Here is a 16,647-nt window from a genome sequence, read left to right on the forward strand (position 1 = left end):
ATTTCCCTGGTGCCTGGAATATTCGTAAAGGGCTTTGGCATTGAATGAAAGGCAGCACAGGAGGGAAAACTTAACTCTTAAACTTCATTTTCTGTATTGTTGTTTGTCCAGTTTAAACCCAGCAATTTTGATGTAACAAGTTTAAGCATCTGTCGCTGTCATATTTGTGAGAGGATTTCATACTTCTTTGAGGATAGTATTATAATGTGTCTCTAATTTGAATAGGTTTTTTTTTACAGTTATTAATTTGTGGAGTTAGGTTACAGTTTCAAATGCTATAAATCTGTCTGTCTATGATACTTGTTCTTTTTGAAGGATGTATTTGTGGCTTAATAAGAAGTAAGGGAATGGTTATGCGTTCCTGCGCTTAAACTACTCAAAATTTGTGTTGGATACAGAAACACTTGTATCCATTCTCACAATAATAGTAAAGTATACTTAAACCCACAGTTGTTCAGAAAATGTCTTTAACATGCACAAGACTTTTATGTTGCTAACCAAAGTGCTCAAATACTTAACTATTGAGTACTCTCATTTGTTTTGTAGAAGCAGCTACTCCAGTGTTTTTCATTCTTTCTCTTTAAAATAGCATTACAGCTGTGACTGGAAAAAAATGGAGAAGCCATGTTTTGGAGGGTTTTTTGAATAGTAGACTTCAGGGTTTTTTTCGTTGTATTCTGCAGCATGGATATATTTAAAAGTGATACCTAATTTTCATTTGCATGTTTGTTTCTTTCGTATGTAATGTTGAGACTTGTGGTACAATTTTGCGGTCTCCACAGACCTGCACGGCAAGTAGCCGTTCACCCTCTTCCCATCTGTGGTCTAGCAGCCTGCCCCCACGCTGTCATTGCTGGCATGGATTGACATTTGCTGTTCTCTGTAGTGATTTGGACTGAGGAACAAGTTGTGGTTTAAACTGATACGGGTGTGTGTGGAAGGAAGGTGGAGCTGTATCTCGTGGTGACAGTATTGGTAATTCTGCGTAGTGACCGCTACAGACCAGAACTTGACTTATTTTCCTGCAGAAAACAGGGATCAGACAGAAGAGATCATGTTTCTCCGGTTCTGTGCATAGGGTGATATTCTTTGATGCAGAGGCATATGTAAATGGGTCTGATGCATTTATTCATGGTAGGGAAGAAGCTTACATAGGTACAAGCTAATCTAACGTGGTAGACTGGAGAGGAGAGGACAGCCCAGAAAGAAGCACGTCTTTGGCAGTAAAGTTGAAAATCTACTTGTTATGTTCAGATGATATGTATGATACAGAATATGTAAGGGATATATAAACTATAAAAAAACAAGATATTCGATAAGCTGTCACATTTTCTTCCCCAGAAAGGGAGATTTTTGTTCAAATCTCTAGTAAGACTGGTGATTATATGGATAGCTGTATGGAAGCTCTATCAAACTTGCAATTGTACTTCCCAGCTTGTGCTTATTTGAAAAGGAACTGTTGGGCTAGCCCCTCAGTAAAGTACAAATACAGTAAGATATGACAAGATAATCTCTTAAATTTAATTCCAGTTCTGTGTCTGGGCTACAGCCAAGTACTTGCATTTCAGTAACATATTGGCTATCCACGTTAGCAAACGTTGGGAGCAGTAGAAGCGGATCAGTAGGTTGAAGCATCGATGCTGTGGTTCCTCACACTGCCATTCGTGTGGCTTGGGTGGCTGACTGCGGAGATGGTGATGTTTGGTTTCCTGTGCCAAATGTCTGCACTGTGCATGTGGTTCGGTGGTTTCTGGATGAAAAAAAATGTTAGTTACGTACCGGAAAACCTTGTAGCGGCATGGCGTGCCTACATACTGGTTTGCAACCTTACGTGCACAGTAAGCAGCGGAGTTGTTGAAGTACTGGTGTGCTGGTACCAGCACGGTGGCTTGTGAGAACTGAACCAGTACGTGGTAACTGCAGGCGGTGAGGGGATTCACTTCGGCTCTGCACCGCTGCCCCCAGCCACACTGCTAACGTAGGTATCTTCTGCTTCCCGGCTGACGGGATGCAGCGTCAGTCCCGTGGAGATGGATGGACTTTGTGGCTGTGTAGAGTCAAGTCACCAGGCTGTTGAACTAAACGATTAAACAGGTCACACCTGTGTCAAAAAACCCCAATAAACGTATCAAAGGTGCTGATTTTAGTTCTCTTTCTTAAAAAAAAAAAAAGTAACAAGTAAAGCTTGATTATCTTTATTCCTTAATTTCTGCTGTGCTTTTACACCTGGTTAGACAGATTTATACTGTAACTGTTGTTATGCTGTTGCTTGCACATTAATTCTGAGCATGTTTTACAATCTCATTTCTTTCCTGCGGAGAAGGGTTGCTGTTTTGTTTCTGTTTTGTTTGGGGGAATTTGTTGCAAGGGGGGTTGGGTACGTGATACAAGTCTTTTCCAGTTTACAAGCCTTTATTTCTAGTACCGTCATCATAGATAGCACATATAATAGCGAAATTAATTAACAATTTTAACCTGATTTCAGGATCCTGGACCACCACCACCTTCACCATTGATGGGTTTGAAGCCATTGCAGTTACTAGAGATCAAAGCTAGGGGAAGATTTGGTTGTGTATGGAAAGCTCAACTGCTGAATGAGTATGTTGCGGTCAAAATATTCCCTATTCAGGTAAGCAGAAGTTCTTAGTGTCCTGTGTTGCTTGTAATATTGTAGTGTTAAACCAGCTTTTCTAGTCACAATAAGAGGCTTTTATTTTAGAGAATTTTCAGTGTATACTGTAAATCTAGATAGAAATGTCTGGAGCTGAAAAATGTGCAGGTGGAGTTTTATTGAATTAAAATAAGTATTTTAATGCAGCAAACATTATTGAAACATAAACTCTGTGAAATTTATGTTTCTAGTCATAAAAATATGTATTCGGCGTGAATAGTTTTAAGCAGCTCTCACACGTCTTGATCAAGATTTTTCAAATTAAATTGTACTTAGAAGAAATGTCCTGAAATGCAAACCTATAAGGCTATTGTTCCAATGAAACATGCCTCAATTAAGTGAAATAGTATTTATTTCCTAGCAAGTACCCTCTGAAAGCCACGTTTTAGAATAGATTGTGCTCATAATTTTAAGATCCAGTCTAGTTAAAGAATACAAAGTGATTATACACAATAATACTGGATAGATTTTACATTAATTAAAAACACCCACTGCTACTTGAGGTGAAGAAATGTGCTTGTGCGTTCTGCTGATTAACCAAGTGGTGACTTGCTGAATAAATACATTTGCAGGTTCTTATTCTTCTAGGAGAAATAGCATGTATTTATGCTGGTTTCAGCCATCAGCACAACTTAAATTAAATCTGAGACTCTGTTCATTATTTTTAATTAACAAAACCCTATTTCTGGTTCTTTATGGGGTTCTTGTAGATTACGGAAATACAAAAATTGAACCATGCTCTTAAGACTAAAGCAATTGTAATGATTTGCATTATGTGGACTCCAATGCTAATCTACAGCTTTCTGTGTTTCCATGGTTTGTATCTGTGATAGTTGAGGTTGTTTTCAACAGTTGATGTTTGTTTACAACAAATTTAAGTTTTTCAGACAATTTTCCACTATATGTGAATATAGTGAAATAATATATGTGAAGAAAGACAGTTTTTCATGTTTTTGTGTATGTTAGGTCAGTAGTTTGTAGCACAAATATTGGTATTAGTCTAAACATTTGTAATTTTTAAATAATGAGCCTCAATGTTAATAGCAGACACTATGCTTTCTTTCCTTTAGGTAGTAAATCCTGTTTTGAAAAAAAAAAAAAAAAAAAAAGGTTTTAGTGATTTTGACAGATCATTTACAAATGCACGGTAGTTTGTAGGAGGAAACTTCTCTCAGGGAAAGTACCTCTTATTCTCATTATTATGGTATTAACTTGGTTTGATGTGTTCTTCTGTTTAAAGGACAAACAGTCATGGCAGAATGAATATGAAATTTACAGTTTACCTGGAATGAAGCATGACAATATCTTGCAGTTCATTGGTGCAGAGAAACGAGGCACTAGCATTGATGTCGATCTCTGGTTAATTACAGCATTTCATGAAAAGGTATGTTTAGCTCTCAATGTAGTTTCTTTTTTTTATGGTTGTGACAGAGGAAGAACAGCCTTAGAAATTTATCACAAATGTGAACTTGAGACAGTTAAGAAATAAAATTCAAAATAGTTTTCGGTTAATCTTAGCTTGTCTCTTTTCATTGGATATGAATTTATTTAAATTTATTTTCAGCCAGTTGAGAAAGTTGTCATCAGTCTTTACTTAATGGAGGAGTTGTTTTAGAAAACAAACGAAAATTCATTCTACTTTTTTGCTTTTTAGAATATGTATTTTTGAATATCCCCCATCTAAACCTGCCTAAATTAAACAAATTCCATCTTGCAGAGATTGTAGTGTTTTATTTTTGTTTTACTTTTGTTAGTTGATTTGCGTCTATAAGAATGAAGTAGTACATATCACTTGTATTGTGATAACCACAATAAGAAACATAAATATATGTAATTAAGCATATGTTCACTGTTCTGTTTTATCCACTTAGATTTTTTTTTTTTTTTTTTTTTTTAATGCCTGTAACTGTCACAGAGATGTAAGTACAAAGAGGGGGAAAAAAAAACCCAAAACCAAACAACAACCCAAACTTAAATTTAGCACTGGCACAGGCAAAGAGGTATTAGGAAGATGTTACCTGTAACAGATTTGAGAAAATATAAATCTGTATAATATGGACATGCTAATGCATTAAGGCTGGGTCATAGATCATATTTCTAGTATTGAATGTTACATTCTTCACTCTGGCATTTTTGTCCCACTTACGCCTCTGCTTTAATAATTTAGAAGACTAAAACTATCCAGTTATTTGAAATTTTTTGACAGATCTTCGCGATCAAGTAGATAATATCAAACTAATTTGCCTTTCTGAAAGGTTATTGCCATTTTTTTTGTTTGTTTCTTTTGTCTAAGTTCTAAAAATCTTGTTACTGTTGGAAAGATGGCATCTGAGATGACTCTGATGGAAAATATGAATTTTCTATTTAATTTTTAAAGTGTAGCCTCTACACTTTGACAGCTCTTTGTTCATTTTTCCCTTTGTATTGGCTTTTCACACTGCAACATGTGACACAGTAACGTCTCACAAACTGGATAATATGTAAATCCATGAAAATGTGTGTATAGAGTGGGCTGTAGAAGTGACTTTGAAGAGCTTTGTTGAATGATTTTTACTTTATCTCGTTATATTTACTCAGAGTGTGTATTTCACTCTGAAACGATGTTACAAAACTGGAGTTTGCGGTTGTTGGTCCATAAGAAAAGACAGACACGCCATTAAAGGTCCTACAGAATGGCCATACAGAGTTTGGCAAGATTCTTGAAGGTGAATCTAACTTGTAATTTCCTGTGCCTGGAACATTATAAATCACGCTTGTAAAAGCAGGGTTGTCTTTATAAAGAATGTAAATATCTTAAGTCTGGCTCCCATTTCTGACACTGACAGTTAAGCGCAGTTCGTTGTGAAGTGTGCCACTGAACTTGAGTTCATTGCGCTGTTCGCTTGTTGAGGTGATGTGTAGATGCATCTTGATTCTATTCAAGGACTAGAGATGATGCAAAGGTTAATTTTTGTTGTTTAAACTAGCAGTTGTTTGTGTGTGTGTGTGTGTGTGTAATTACCTGGTCTATCGAAAACAGAGAAAGGCAGACAGGCATGTGGTGTTCTTTAATGATGGAGGCCATCTAGAAGTTTTCTTTATGATCAGGTGAGAATGAAATTGATCTTGTAATTGGTTTTCTTTTTTGCTGTGCAGGGTTCATTAACAGACTTTCTCAAGGCTAACGTGGTTTCTTGGAATGAGCTATGTCACATCGCTCAAACTATGGCTAGAGGCTTGGCTTATCTTCACGAGGATATACCAGGGCTAAAAGATGGACATAAACCTGCCATCTCACATAGGTATAGTATATTTAAAATATTTTTAGGTGACTGTTAGTATTTAACTTTGAGCTAAAGGATATGAAACGTGGATAAATAGGAAGTATTCAAATACTTACTCTATGATGTCTTCCTTCCAGAATTATCGAGAGCCTTGTAAGAAAAATCTGCTCAGCCTAAGCAAAAATCTAGCTAATGCTTTATAGAACTTGGTGTGGTGATTGTGATTAGTGTCATAAATTACTCTTTTTTATACAGTTAATTATTTAAGTACTCTCTGCAGTATATGAAATAATTGGCATTGTAGCTATTTGAAACAACTTAAACACTTATGCATATAACTTTAAGTAATATTGAATGCCCTCAGACAGAAACATTTCTGTAAGTGGCTTTATGCCTATTGTTGAGTGTAATTGCTGTTTTGTTTTGTTTTTTTTAAATGAGCTAAGTATAGAAAGCTATTAATAGAAGTAGGGAGCTGAAATGATAGTGGAAACCAAAATGAAAGGCATATAGAGTAAGAGAAATACAGATTCTGCAGAATTTGGAATTTCATGAGAAAAACTGCTTGACTGATGGTAAAATGGGGGAGGGGGAGAGGTACACACAGGACAGATGGGAGTCCTTGGATTGAGTCCATTATCTTTTGTTTCTGCAGGAAATCATGTTTCTCCTTGTTAGAAACAATCAAGATTTGTCTTTCAGCGTGTTTTGTTTCCTATTATTTAAACAAACAAAATGTAGTTGTAATTAAAGTATGCAGTAACTGCATTTTTATTCTGTTTCTGTAACATAGATACTTATAAATCTGTATGTATTTTAAAACTAAGCATAGAATGACAGTTCCAATTGCTGTCTCATCTATTTCTATAAGAATAAAGGTGTGCAAGTTTACTCCTAGGTTTTATTATTATTCTTTTGTTGTTTAAATGGACTGCTGCTTTATAATTTTCTTGCCTTTCATATTATAATGTTCTTTTTTTTATTATATTACTTTTTCCTTAGAACTGTATATGGTATTTCATGTTCTAGATCTCTAATTTTTTTCCTTAACTTGAAAGGGACATCAAAAGCAAGAATGTGCTGCTGAAAAATAATCTCACAGCTTGTATTGCTGATTTCGGTCTAGCTTTAAAGTTTGAGGCTGGAAAGTCTGCAGGGGATACACATGGACAGGTAAATACTGATCTATTTACATAAATGATACAACTGTTAACTGCATATGAATGGAAGTCAATAGTTTAGGCATTCAAGGACTGTGGCAATTTGTGCTTTCTTCTCACAGCCTAAAAATTAAACAATTCTTTAGATTACAGATCATAGCCTCCCCCCATCTCATTACATGGCCTCTCTCCCCCCCCCTTATTTTCATTCTTACTAGAGGATTTGGACGTGAAAGAGTGGGTTTGCCATATTTTAATTGTTCTGAGGTACTGTTCAGTAATTGAGGAATGATGCTGGCAGCCAGTTTCTACCTTTCTGACCTAGCAACAGTCACTTTCCTGAAATGACAACAGTACTAATCAAGCACTTGTCATGCAACAGGGAACTGTTTTAGTACCATGTACTTTTAAAATAACAAGCTTGAGCTTAGAGCGTTACAGTTTCTGGAAAACTAAATATATTTAATTTTAGGCAGAACTTCACAATTTATGGTTGAGCAACAAAAATAAAATCCTTACAATAAGATTATAAAACCTTACTAACACTGCTTAAGAGAAACACAGCTATTCCCGTGAAGGTTTAAATAGAGGAGTAGATCTTATTCGGACACCATATAAGTTCTGATTTATTCGGATGATATAATTTCATCGTTGACTGTGGTCAAAATAATGGCTATCCCCAAAGTTTTCATTTAATAGACAGTTTTGTGCAAGTGATTTCATTTAACTTTCCCGGTATAAATTGCACTTTGGTAGCTAGTCTTCCTTTGGTATTTTTATTACTGCTCCTGTCATGGGGAGAAACATAAGCATGTTTCACACCCTTATGATGTGAAGAAATAAGAAGAGTGGCCTTGCTGTAATCTGGAAGAGAATCGTAGAATCATAGAATAGTTTGGGTTGGAAGGGACCTTTGAAGGTCATCTAGTCCAGCCCCCCTGCAGTGAGCAGGGACATCTTCAACTAGATAAAATAATGAATGACGGTGATTTGTTATGCAAATGTGTTACTTTAAAATATATTCAGATTTTCAGATTTTCCTGCTTGGTAAGTATCCTTTATAGGGCCCAGTCTATACGATTGTTTCTAATTCCTCTTCCCTATTATTGGATATAAGAATACAAGAAACTTCCAAGATATAGTCCTAAGCAAGGATAACCATGGCTATTCTTAATCTTTGACAAAAAATAGTACTGGTCTACAGTATTATTATGATCGGCACCAGCTAGAGCGGTAGTTGTGGTCATGTTGATTCTTAGTGTACAATTGTATGCTTTCCTGTCTTTCAAGGTTGGTACACGAAGGTATATGGCTCCTGAGGTACTAGAAGGTGCTATAAACTTCCAAAGGGATGCGTTTTTGAGAATAGATATGTATGCCATGGGATTAGTCCTCTGGGAATTGGCATCGCGCTGTACTGCCTCGGATGGTAAGCATATAACATATTTGATCTATGGAAATATTTAATGTAATTTGTGAGAAGTGTATTTAAAGCAAGAAATTGGAAGGTAGATTATATGTATGTAAGAAAATTTAAAAAGGGTGGTGGTCTTGTGTGGAAATGAATGAAACGTCAGCATCATGTAGTCACTTTATAATTTAGTCTCTTCAGTATTTGGCATCCCAGGTAAAAATTTTCTGATACACGGATACCTGTTGCATTTCTTCTGCTGGTCATGGTAAGGAAGAGAGAGAATTACTCTGGAACTCCTAACCTAATACGTTTGATTTATTCCGAGTTCAGCCTGACAGTCTCAGTGCCAACCAATTTATCTTAAAGTACTGCTTCTTTTCATAAACAAAAGCTCAGGTTAGATTAACCTTGATAACAAAGAAATCCCACCAACGCCTGCTGAGAAATTGATGTCTCCTGCTGTACACCGGAGCATCTGGACAATGACCTGTCTTTTAGTGCTGCCTGTGGAAGATCTGTGTAGACGCTTATTAGTGTCGGAGATCTGTTCCCAATATAGTAAAGGAATACAAGGCTAAAAGACATGAAGCATTTTCATAGGTATTTTATTACAAAGAGCATTGATGCAGTTAATGATTTTCTAACTGCTCATGAGCATATGCAGGATACTGCCTTGGCCCTTCCTGAATCATGGTGAGCTGCTCTTCAGTGCACCAGGAAGTCAGTTGTCTGCCGCGAGACGTAGAAAAGTCTCCGTTTCTGGTTTAACCACAGGTGCCAGAGCGAGACTGTGCCATGGAAGTTCAGTGCCTCCCTACCCTCTCTTTGTGACCGCTAATGTAACATTAGTTCAGCTCATATAGATGTCAGAACTTCTAATTAATTGTTAATAGCTTGGAGATTGAAAATATAGTAATGTCTGAGAAATCTGCAGCTGATACTTTGTTAGCTATGGGTCCCTCACAGTTGCTTTTCTCATGAAGCAGACCGTTGGATCCAGTTTTTAAGCTATCAAGAAAAGATGTACGATACCCTGTTTCAAGTATGAATAGTATTCTTTAAATTTGGTAAATAGGGATCTTTTTTGGGTGCCCAGAATAAGTCCGCATTAATCAAAACCAAGTCAAAAGACAAGGGTCAAAGATGTTTGGTGGGAAAGTTGCATTTTTAGGGCAGTCCTTAAAGCGGTTAAATTCAACCAAGTAAATACGATGGTCTCACTTGGGCTAGTGATGCTCTTTGTCATAAAGCTCTCCTACGAGTGCAGCTGACAGGTACCCGTATCAAAAGCCCTGGTGTATCGGAGATCTCAGCAGATGAGCGCATGGCCACGCGGCGCTCTTCTGCTCCAAGCAGTGCTTTTCTGCTTCAGAGGTTCCTCGCCGAGTAGAAGCCGCTAGGGAGACTTTACCCTTTTAAAAATGTTAAGCTGTTTACCAACAGGATGGACACAATCTTGGACAAGTCTCTGAGGCAGCCCCACATGCTGTATTAATTTTTTCATGCCTCGGCGTACTGTAAAACATACGTACCTAAATCTTACTAGAAGTGTGTCGTAGGTCTCTCTGGCATGTGTGGTTATTATTCCAGAAAGTAAAGGAGACATCAGTGAAGGGAAGGAGCCTTTCTGAATCACAGCTTTGTGTAGCTCTGCAGTCAGGGCTGCTGTTTTTCTCTCTGCAAATGTTTGGTGGGGTTTTGGGGTTGGTTTGGGTTTTTTTGGTTGTTTTTCTTCCAGAAGGTCTGTTTCGCTAAGTCTCATCGGCCTCGTCCGCACCACGCTGTTCATTTCTTCTGTCATCCCCTTCCTCCTTTTTTCAGACTTTTGATCTGAGAGCACAAAATATCTATTACAATAACATATCATTATATAATCGATAGTTCAGCATATAAAGCTTGTCTTTCTGATTCTGTTAAGGACGAATATCACGCTTAGCCTTTAACGTAAGTGCTTTTGTCCTGGGCTGGGTGGACCGGAGGAAGAAACACATGGCAGGCTTGTCTCTCTAGCGTACGCGGTATTAAAAACATTCACGGGTGGCTATCGGGCGCCTGCTTGGTAATCGGATACCGAGAGAGCCAGCAAACTTGGGAGGAGGAGGAGGATTTCTCTCACCAAAGCCACGATTTGTTGGAGGCGGCGGGGGAGAAGCCGTGGATCCGAGAGCCTCCCTCCGCCCTTGTGTTTCGAAGCTTTCAGCGGCAAAGGGAGCTGGGCCGGGAGCTGCGCCTGGCTGCCAGGCGCGGGAGAGCAAAGGCTTGCGGCTCCTCAAAATGCCACTGCTGCCTCATTAAAATCTGAGTCACTGCTTGCTGCTAGCCTGTCACAGGATGAGCTTTTAATGGCAACAGAAAGTAAACTGCTCCCTAAGATTCTGATTGCAGACTACATTCCTAAGATACCAGTCTTATTTTTTTTTTCCCCCTTTTTTAAAGCAAAATCGGTGGTTTAACTTTTTTTTTTTTTTAATCTCTAGGCCCAGTAGATGAGTACATGTTGCCATTTGAAGAAGAAATTGGCCAGCATCCCTCCCTTGAAGACATGCAGGAAGTCGTAGTTCATAAAAAGAAGAGGCCCGTTTTAAGAGAGTGTTGGCAAAAACATTCTGTAAGTAGTTATGCAACCTAGTTCTTCAAAGTTCTGTCACGATTTGAATTTCAAATTTTGTTAATCCTGTGTTGTGTTCATAATACTGTCTTTTAGGGAGAATTTAATAATTCTAGTAAGAATTAAATGGACTGTGAACTACTATGTTCTTAATCTTAAAATACTCTGTCTCGAGTGATTTGGAAGTGAGCAATTTTTTTTTTTTTTTTCACTTTTTTGGTGAAAGAAGAGATTCTTGAGAGTTACTTTTGAATGCACATGTTAAAAATATATTTAAGAAACAATAGTCTTCATTTACTCCAGGAATGCTACAAACTGAACATAACGACATAGGGTAAGCGTGTCGTATGAGAAATTTCTGGGATCAGTTCAGGAGGAATAGCAGCACGCTTTCCTGATCTGGTTTACGGCTAGAGACTTGCAGTCATGCCACTGCTTACTGCTAGCAGGGGTTTTGTTTGGGGTTTTTTTCGTTTGTTTTGTTTTTTGAAAAATGGGTTGTTAGAAACAATAGATGACGCTGTCTGTCTGCAAGAAAACCAAGTGTGTGTCACCATCTGCTCCTTGTAATTAGCGTATTGCTGTATTAGCCCAGTGTTACTTTGGAGAAAAGTTAACTGCTGTCAGATAGAAATCCCTTTTTGTACTGTTTGATGTTTCATTGAAGTTTAATTTGATCGCTGAGGAACTTAACCTCTTCTAGTGCGAGATCTTTTAAAATACCACGATGACTCGACTTTAGCAGCAGACTACAACATTGTACGGTGAAAAGGGTTTGCTCGCTGTTGTTAATCAAAGAGGACGTAAGGCCCCATATGACACGCTAGGCTTCAAAACAAATACGGCATAGCTTCCTGTTTGCCAGAAGGGTTAAAATCTGGCAGGTGTACCTTAAAATGCAATTTTCTATTAGAATTGGTAGGTGACCCCGCCTTGGCAAAACTTGCTGCTGACCGTGTATGCCGCTGTTTCTTCCTTCGCTTTGTTTGCTCGCAGGGAATGGCGATGCTTTGTGAAACGATAGAGGAGTGCTGGGATCATGACGCGGAAGCCAGGTTGTCAGCGGGCTGCGTAGAAGAGCGGATCATTCAGATGCAAAAACTAACTAACATTATAACAACAGAGGACATCGTGACTGTGGTCACGATGGTGACAAATGTTGACTTTCCTCCCAAAGAATCCAGTCTATGATAGTTGCACTGGTCACGTGACTGACCACCAGGACTCTTCACTGGAGCTGCTAAAGCTAAGGGGACTGCTTACGTCATTACTGTTTTCTGTGTGAAAAGAATGGTAAGTCTCTCTGGAACATCATCAAGAGGTGTTTTTCCTTTATTTCCCCCTTCCTCCTCCCGAACGCGGATCCACGAGACTTTTTGCATTCCCTCCTTACACCTGAAGGACGTGGGACTGAGAAAGGGTAACGTGCTGTTAAGGAACTTAAATGAAGAATATGGACCTGTACTGGCTAATCAAGCGTTTTAAAAACTGACATCAGATTTCTTAATACCTGTCAGAAGAGACTAATTCCTTAAATGAACTACTGTTATTTTTTTTAAATCAAACATTTCATTTCAGATTTAAAAAAAGGGTAACTTGTTTTTATTGCATTTGCTGTTGTTTATAAAAATGACTATTGTAATGCCAATATGACACAGCTTGTGAATGTTTAGTGTGCTGCTGTTCAGTGTACATAAACAAAAGTAATCGAGTGGGATATAGCAAAGAGGCTTCCAAGTATTACTTAACCTCCCTCAACAAGGTATACCTCAGTTCCACCTCTGCTAAATTATGAGATTGACAACACTAACAAAATTTGAATAATAAATTGATCCATGTTTTGTAAATGATGTATTTCAAATTCACTGTGTTATTTAAAAAGGGTAAGCTATGCTTCATGCCAACAGTAAATGGCCATTCCTAAAGCAGTGTTTTTAGCCTTTTCTTGTACTAGCTTGTTGTGTATAAAGAAAAAAAAGTGCTGTTTATTGAAACAAAATTTCCCTTCCTCTTTTAGTTTAAAGCTTTTCTCTTTCCTCCATTTCCCAGAATCTCTCATACATTTATTTAATGGAATACTATTTAGGTTTGCTGTGTCTGAGGAATATTTGAAAACTTAAGCATGACTTTTTGTAATTTTCTGTGAGCTATGACACTGGAAAGCTCTGAATTCTTGTTCTTTTTTTTTTAAAGTCTTTTTCCTATTTATGTTTGTGAAAAGGTCTGCCTAGCGTGTGTTCTGTTTCACTAAACAGTATGCAGTGGGTTCTGTATCACTGTTTCAGGATCACCTCAGGAAGCTCAGTTACCCCGAATTCCTTACTCTCTGCTTTGAGATTTGCAACTTCACTCTACGTAAAGCTTGGTGCCATCTTATCGGAGTACTACGTAATGTCCGTGATACATAGGTTTATCCTAGAATCATATGAAAAATTCTAGCCACAGATTTCAGATTATAAATGCTTACAAATTTCAGGGATAATTCAGTTACGCTTACAACTTAAAATACGCAATGACTATTTAGAGGTAACGAATACCAATGTCCATAGCACAGACTGACAAAAAAATGAGGAAAACCATTGAAATTGCTTTCACAACTCCAACATTCTTTTTGAGTTTAGGAAGTCATGCCTTATATTCGAAGTGACTGGTCGATAGGTGCCAAAGTGCTTCGCAGAAGTACTGTTTCACTGCATTTATTTGATCCTTTACACAAACTTCCAAGTAAAATAAATTTTATAAACCTCTAGAGTACAGAACCGACACTAGCTAGTAGTACGCTGCGTATTCTGTCGTTTTGTTTTTACGCCATGCGTTCAGCGTCTTTCGAAAGAAGCTTTTAGTGTTGCAGTTAGGAGCTGACTCTGAACGTTATCTTGAAAATCGATCTGTACAGCCACAAGCTACTCTGGGTTTTACCCGTACAGGAACTTCACCTCTGGGAACAACAGGAGGCATTTCGGCTAAACAAGACCTAGGTCAGCGTGCTCTTGGCAGGGAGGGGAAGGAAGGTGCAGCGGCACAGCGACCACCCGGGGCCGGCCGGCCGTTCGTCGCCTGCTGCGTGCCTAAGGGTCCAGGTAGCCAGAAGAACCCCGCTCTAAAGCGCCGTCGTGGGGTACAACGCGGTGGCGTTCAGCTTGGCTGTAAAAAGAAAGAAATCTGGTTTGTGGCCGCTGCTTCGGTTGACGCTTGCATTTTCCTTCCGTTTTTGATCCAGGGACGGGGCTTTATGCACACAGCAGGACATGAACGTAGCCGCCGAGTTCTGAACAAATAAGAATCGATTCGTACTTCGCTGAAGACCTCTGTGCTCCCAATGAGTTTTAACCCCTTTCCTAGCAAAAATGGAGTAAACACAGATGTTCTCATAATCTGTTACTCAAGCTCTGATGCAGAATTGGTTGTAAGGCGCGCATCACCTGTGTGTTGTCCTTTAAACTTCAGCTGCCGTGGGTTGTTGCGGGTCGCTCATAGGTGTCACGTTGCAGACGGCGCGGGGGCACTGGCTAAGCCTCACATCGGGAAATCTGAGAGAACTTATCTTTGTGTTTTAAAACTGCCTTTGGATATCCTTGATTGTTTAAATATTGGACTACTCCGAGTTTCCTGATTTTTAACAGCATAATTTAGTGTCACTGTGAAAAGGATGTTCATAGTATAAAATGCTTTTTAATTGGTAAAAATAATATCCCCCGAGCTGTTCTGGTACGACTGTTCTCATGGGGCATTTTGACGTGTATTTTTGTTTTGCTTCTAGAGCATTAAACGTGCAAGTTGAGCAGATGCCTGAGCCGGCAGCACTTTGCAAGTGTAAGCGAGGGCAGGATTCGGTAAGATCGGCGCTAGGGGAAATGTTTTGGCATTATTTACCAGCAGGCAGCGAGCGTTGTCCCTCTATGTCCTGTAGCGATGGTGTGGGCTCCAGGGGGTCGGGAGCAGCCTCTCCCTCCCTCTTCGCTTTTCGCGAAGTCGTCTGAAAAGATGATGGCGGATCGGCTGGGGGACTGGAAAAAGCCCCCGCCTTACGTTTTTACGTCGTGTGAGAGGGTGAGAAGTTTCTGTATCGCATCCTGTGTGACTTCGTACTTGCGACCACGCGCACCGTAGCGTTGCTGAGTGGAGACCGCGCCTCGGAGTTGTTGGAGTTGTTGAACTAGGGCTGTTGGTGGTGGGGGGGGGGGTCAGAAACTACCCTGGAGGAGTGAAACCCACCACTTCGTACCTTCTGGGTGAGATTTTAAAAAGTCGGTGTAGTTTTCAAATACCAACTTTCAATGTGCTAACTGAATTGTAACCAGGCAGTAATAAGACTTTTCCTGTTCCTATTAGCATTCGACAGAATAAATAGGGTTACCAGTTTGCTCTTTTTCCAGCTTCTTTTTTTTTTTTTTAACCTTTTTTAATATGTTTACTTTTATTAGGAACACTTGGTACAAAATGCAGAAAGCTGCAATATACATTCATGGGCAAAATGATTCAAGTAGCATCCTTGATGGAACATCATTTACCTCAGATACTCAACCAGCAGTACTTTTTTTTTTTTTTTTTTTTATTTTTTTAATGCTGTTTCAGTCCATATACTATTCGTTACCTCTCAAGATTTTGGTAAGCAATTATTTTAACTTTACTCTTTGTATTTGTCAGTGTTTTGGGCACAGGTTGTTGTACTACTGTCAGAGGGTACTTGCTGTTTTTCTGCAAGTACTAGAAACAAACCAACCCCCCCCTCGCCCTCAATAAAGTGATTGTTAAATATTGTACAAATAAAAATGTATACTCTTTCTCCCCCATTCCCCCCAAAAGTTAAAATAAAAAATGTGACTACTATAACTTGCGTATGCCTTTTTTCGCACTGTAACACTGCGGGTGAGGAGATGTGTGGCTGTTCCTGCAGATGCAGTGAGTCTCAAGCTGCAGGGCAAGTTTTGTGGCCGAAAAAAAAAGAGAGCAGAAAGACAGTGCAGTTTAAATGCAGCAGGGAAGCAAAGGCAGAATCTGCGTCACCTCCAGCATTTCTGGTGGAGAACTCTCCTCTCCCTGTCACTCTCCCCTCCTTTTTAGCCAGCAGTGCCCTGAGGAGGGTTTCGGAGGCGAGCACCCAGGCAGACTCCCTGCCGCAGACTGCTCCTGGGAGGATGCCAGTTCAGCAAAAGGCTCCAGCGACCCCGTGGTTGTTCTGCACGCTGCAACCCCAATTCCCACTCCAGTCTGTGCCCCTGTGCTAAAACTGGTGTAATGGGCCCCAGCGGTGTGCAGAGCCTGATGCCAAAATCTTGCAACAACTTTTTCATTTACAGTTTGCAAGTGTTCCATTCTAATAGCGTCATGGAGGTTGTCTAAGCCATCGCTGATAGGACCTAGATCATAGTTAGCACAATCCTTCTACTGATTTTGCTGCTTTTCAGAGCACTGCTCTGCTCTTCAAGGTACGCAGGTGCCTAGACAATCTCTTTACGAAGCAGCAAAGAGCAAAATCAATAACCCTTTGACTGAAAAGAAGGGCTTTGCATGAACCCAGAAGGAAGAGG

The 16,647-nt window shown here is 39.2% G+C and overlaps 1 protein-coding gene across 2 annotated transcripts in view; it reads left to right on the forward strand.

Annotated features, from left to right (window-relative positions):
• Nucleotides 1–15,946, forward strand: part of ACVR2A (activin A receptor type 2A) — a 70,269-nt gene extending 54,323 nt beyond the window's left edge. For both annotated transcript variants that reach the window (XM_030017049.1, XM_030017050.2), the window contains 7 exons: nt 2,486–2,629; nt 3,912–4,055; nt 5,807–5,952; nt 6,993–7,107; nt 8,385–8,523; nt 10,986–11,116; nt 12,113–15,946. In XM_030017049.1, coding sequence (XP_029872909.1) covers nt 2,486–2,629; nt 3,912–4,055; nt 5,807–5,952; nt 6,993–7,107; nt 8,385–8,523; nt 10,986–11,116; nt 12,113–12,307 — 1,014 coding nt within the window. In that variant the 3' untranslated portion in view covers nt 12,308–15,946. The remainder of the gene's footprint in view (nt 1–2,485; nt 2,630–3,911; nt 4,056–5,806; nt 5,953–6,992; nt 7,108–8,384; nt 8,524–10,985; nt 11,117–12,112) is intronic.
• The last annotated feature ends 701 nt before the right edge of the window (nt 15,947–16,647 follow it).

This window comes from Aquila chrysaetos, chromosome 6 (assembly GCF_900496995.4).
Source record: "Aquila chrysaetos chrysaetos chromosome 6, bAquChr1.4, whole genome shotgun sequence".
In the NCBI taxonomy this organism is placed as follows: Eukaryota; Metazoa; Chordata; class Aves; order Accipitriformes; family Accipitridae; genus Aquila; species Aquila chrysaetos.